This window comes from Nanorana parkeri, unplaced genomic scaffold (assembly GCF_000935625.1).
Source record: "Nanorana parkeri isolate BGI_ZX_2015 unplaced genomic scaffold, ASM93562v1 scaffold181, whole genome shotgun sequence".
NCBI lineage: Eukaryota > Metazoa > Chordata > Amphibia > Anura > Dicroglossidae > Nanorana > Nanorana parkeri.
In genome coordinates, this window is record NW_017306449.1 from 841,335 (window position 1) to 846,195 (window position 4,861).

Genomic DNA, 4,861 nt, shown 5'->3' on the forward strand with positions numbered 1-4,861 from the left:
TATAGTCCTACTACACAGGAGAGCCAGGTTGGTGACCTGAATTTTCTCTGCTGCAGTTAAGCAATACAGCCTGGTAACCTCCCTTCCCGAGACTGGATAGTGAAGACACAGCTGGCAATACAGTCAGCCTATAGGACTGCCGCTCCCCATTTTAAATGCTGCTGAGGACTGTGAAAGGCTGATACCAAATTAAAATCCAGTACTTTCAAATTGGTTGTGCTTTAAAATACATTTAATAAACCCAAGGAACACATAGGTGCATTCATTAGTGTTTTATAATATCTGCCTGGAATGCAGGTTTAAGTTATTGTAAACCTAAATAAAGAGGTTGGTCTCATCTCTTAATAGTAGCTTAAACCTCAGTAAAAGTTCCAGATAATTATAATTTATGTAATAGTAATTCAAGTTGGCAATGGGTTCTCTGAAGTAAGAACACATGAGAAGAGTAATAGAGCCAATAATGACATAAGAATAACAAAATACAGTTATAGCTTCGGAGACATCAGAGATATGGCATAAAAACATGTCTGGAGTGTGTATATTCGCAGTCCTTCAGCATAGCTAAGGCATTGCCCACATGGAAAGAGAAGACTCTTGCAATCTGCCTCAATTATTAGGAAGAAATGTATCATTCACTGTGTTTGTTGTAAGTTCAAACCTGGTTTTTAGGCATTATTAGGGCTACAAAATGAATGAAGGGAATAGAAGGCCTGAGTTCCGAGGATTGCCTGGAAACATCAGCTGCCTCTAATTTTTCAGAAGACTTTATCATTCTCTTCTTACCATTGTCAAACAAGAGGACAGTGAACCATTCTGATCCTGTATTCCATCATCCGATTGATTTATGGGAGAACAATCGCTGTCCAGAGATCCTGGAGTGAAAGTCATGCTTGACTGATCCTGCATCAATGAAGATCCCACAAGATCCTGGCTGGGTAAAAATCCTACAAATAGAACCAGAATGCAATTTAGCGTTGAGACTTGATTGACTGATTGATTGATTGGCATCAGTAATACAGTATATGTGCAGTTGTGAGTTGGCATCAATAATAAATGTGCAGTCATGAGTTTGATATAATGATAAATAAACTGAGAATCCACAATGAACATCTGACATGAAAGAGGTAAAGTGGAATGCAAGTTCCGCTGATAGCGTTGATAAATTCAAGAAACTTCTTGATGAGTTCTTATTTCACTTCATATACAAAAATAGTAAAGTAGATATGGGAGCTTCTGTTGCTGGCTTGCTTTTGAAGCTTACATCTCCTGAATTTGCCATCCTTATTTTTGCTTTACTATCTGTATGGGGAATCAAGTCTTTAAAGTTTTGTAGATTACTTACAAGCCCTCTGTTACTTACAAGCAGCACTGGAACAAAACTGTGTTACTACTACCTTGGAGCATTATGTGGACAATTTTGTACTGCAGGAACACATTTTTGACTTCTCACAAATCATAATTGTGAGAAGTCAATTAACAAAGGAAACCTGACAGATTATTATAACTCTTAAATGTATAGGTATTTCTTTTAGTGAGATTTCAAATATAACCAAGGTGTCAGTAAGTACAATTTCCAACACCATCCAAAGGCACTTGGAAAGTGAAGGAAACTGACTGGAACAAGTCTGGCTGACCCAAAACCACAACTGAATCAGGAGACGTTTCTGAGAGTCAACAGCTTGCGTGATAGATGCCTCATGCTATAACAGCTTCAGCACTACTTAAAAGAGAACTATGGGGTAAGTGTTTTTCCCGTAGTTCTCTGTAGGGTCACGTGAGGACATATTCTAACCTCCTCCTGTGACCCAAAGCTCAGTATATCGTGGGCTGTTGCCCTCATAGTTCTCCTTTAACAGTGGTTGAAGTACTCAAGTATCACGTTCAACTGTAAAGAAAAAACTTTGAGGTGCATGTTTGACAAGTCAAGTGGCAATAAAATACCTATTGCTAAAATGTCAATAGGGACCAATTGTTTAATTGTTTTATGTCTTAATTTCAGATTACATTGAGACAATAAACTATAAATGTTAATAAAAGCTGGAAAAATGGGGGCATTTGTTGCTCAGTAATCTAGCACTGGTCAAAAGTATATATAGTAAAAACACAGATGTAAAATATCAGTTTAAAATCATATATAAACTTAACTAAACTTAAAAAATAAAAAAGAAACACAAAACCATCAACTTTACGGAAAATTTAGAATCTAAAAAAGTCAAACATAATATGGAAATAAGTAACTGAGTAACAGGAGTTTCCTATGTATTTCACTTGAGATACATTTGTTTGCTAGAGTCTCTCTGCCGGTTATAAAAAAATGGAACTATTTGATTTTTTAAAATCTACAAATAGTAAACAGATGATAACTAACTATAAGTGATTTTTTAAGCTTAAAAAAAATGTTAATCTCTTCAGATTTTTCCCAAGGCCTATGAACTTCTGCACATAGTACATCTTAAGAATGTGCCTTAAATGATTTTAAATAAAATTAAAAATATGAAAACTGAATCTTTTTATAGCTGACTTTACTAAATGACTTTACTAAAGGGTCCCCAGGCAGAAACATTGACAACTGGATCTAGTCCTGGCATGTGTAATAAACTGAAGATATGTGTCATTCAAAGTTCAGCAAAATGTGTCCACTTAAGGATGGTAGTATAGTTGTCTCAAGCAAAAATCGTTGAGACTATTTGTTCTTCTGCGAAGGTAGGCGAATACAGTTTTTTATAATCTTGTGGGCCAGCTAGTTATCAAATCTGCCTCAGTCATCCGATCCACCAAGCATTATTCTTCCACTTTTTTCTTTCCTTTTCAAAAAACTTTTCAAAAACCTTGAAACCTTGAAAATAAAATGGGTCTCCCATCTAGAAGGATACTAGCACAACATATAAAGCATACAGGCTGGTATTCCCATGACGAAAGGTTTATGGGCCATGGCCAGTGGCGTAACAATTACCATAGCGACCCAGGCGGCTGCTATGGGGCCTGGGCACAGGGGGGCCCTTCCAGGGCATATCTCTGATGCCGTGTGGGCCGCCTGGGTTGCTATGGCATATCAGGGTTCTGGCTGTCACTGACACAGCTCAGGAACAGGAACAGCGGCTGCGGAGCTGTGTCAGTGAGAGCCAGCAGCTGCTGCAGAAGAGGCCGGCGTTCGCAGTGGAGGAGGCGTGGCCCGGGCCGGCGACTTAAGAGCCAGTAATGTAAGAGGAGGCAGGGCCCGGGGATGGAAGAGGAGGCGGGGCCCGGGGACGGAGAGGGAGGCGGGGCCCGGCGACCACAGACGGAGGCGGACTGCCCTGACAGGTAAGAGGTGTGCAGCTCATCTGAGACCCTGCAGAGCCCACTATAGACAGTCTACGGTGGGCTCTGCAGGGTCACTCTCAGGTGGGCTGTTTCATATATCAGGTGGGCTCTGCAAGTGGCATAACTAGCAATCATGGGGCCCCATACAAAATTTTGCTATGGGGCCCTGTGATTTCTAGTTACACCCTGGCCGTGGCCCCTACAAAATGTATGCCTTTCAAGTAGTTGTAGTAAGCCATCATTAACAATGTTATATGTAGCATGTTACCTTAATTGCCAGTGCAAAAGTCCTGTCTGCTTTCCTCTAACGTTCCTTATTTATTACAGGTATTTAATAGCACAATCAGTTTATGCAGCACTTTACACTGCCCTCAAGAAGCTTACAATCTAAGGTCCCCACCTCACATGCATACATGCACATACTAGGGCCAATTTAGGGTGGAGCCAAGTAAAAGAGAACTATGACCCAACCTTTGTTTGCAATATTTCTCCTTCGGGTCATAGGAGGACATACACTAATGCCTTCCTGTGACCCGAAACTCAGCACATAGTGGGGTATTGCCTACTTTTTGCTGACAGCGCAGAGCCACATTGCAGCTGGGACGGATTCGGATAATATTGGCTCTGCCTCTCTGCCCACCCCCTCCCCCGTTCGTCCCTCCAGCCAGCGCTGGAGGAACGGAGAGGGGAATCCCTACGGGGAGCGGTGACTGTTAGTCAGGGAGATAATCGGGAACTGAGCGATCGGCGGTATGTGATCACTCAGTTCTCAATCAATAGAGCAGATGTGTGACAGCTGCAGTGTCACACATCGGCTCTAATTATGGGGAAGAGAATATTTCACTCTCCCCATAATTCTCCTTTAACTTACAAGCATGTCTTTAGAGTGTGGAAGGAAACTGGAGCACCCGAAGGAAACCCACGCAAGCATAGGGAGAACATGAAAACTCCATCATAGTGTCCTGGCTGGGACTCAAACTGAAGACAACAGTGCTGCAAGGCAGAAGTGCTAACCAATAATATACATCTTAAAGAGCCCTTAAATTGATAATACTGCCTGGCATACACCAGCAGGTTTCTTGTGATGTGCATGCAGTCACAAATCTACACTTGGACATACTTGAATGCTGGTTTTAAAAAGATGAGCAGAGGGCTCTGTGCTGCCATGGGTTTGAGGCAAATTGTGTGTGTGTGAGAGTCACAGTCCTGGAAAAGGCTTGTACAGATTTGCCCTGAATTTATTTTAAACCACAATGCACTGCATTTGAACTATGGCCAGCTGGCTTTAAAGGGCCAATAAAGGGGCTTTTGGATAAGCCAGGTAGCACACAAGAAACAGGGGGGCAGAGAGCAGCCATAGGGGTCTATTCACGAAGATGCCGAGGGCAGCCGAGTGAATGACCGATCTGAAGTGAAGTGAGTCGAACACTGTTCGGCTATTCACTTCAGGCTGGTACGGCTAATTTCAGCCGTACATCGGCTTTCTTCGTGTGGCTTCGGGTCGGCCGAACATGCTCAGCATGTTCGGCCGACCCAAAGTGCAGAAGGAGTTTGACTC

General features: G+C 42.1%; 1 protein-coding gene across 1 annotated transcript in view; it reads right to left on the reverse strand.

The window, feature by feature from the left end:
- The window catches only part of FOXN1 (forkhead box N1), a 60,178-nt gene that overhangs the window by 38,505 nt on the left and 16,812 nt on the right, over positions 1–4,861 (reverse strand). Inside the window, exon 2 of the mRNA XM_018555008.1 lies at positions 784–944. Coding sequence (XP_018410510.1) covers positions 784–944 — 161 coding nt within the window. The remainder of the gene's footprint in view (positions 1–783; positions 945–4,861) is intronic.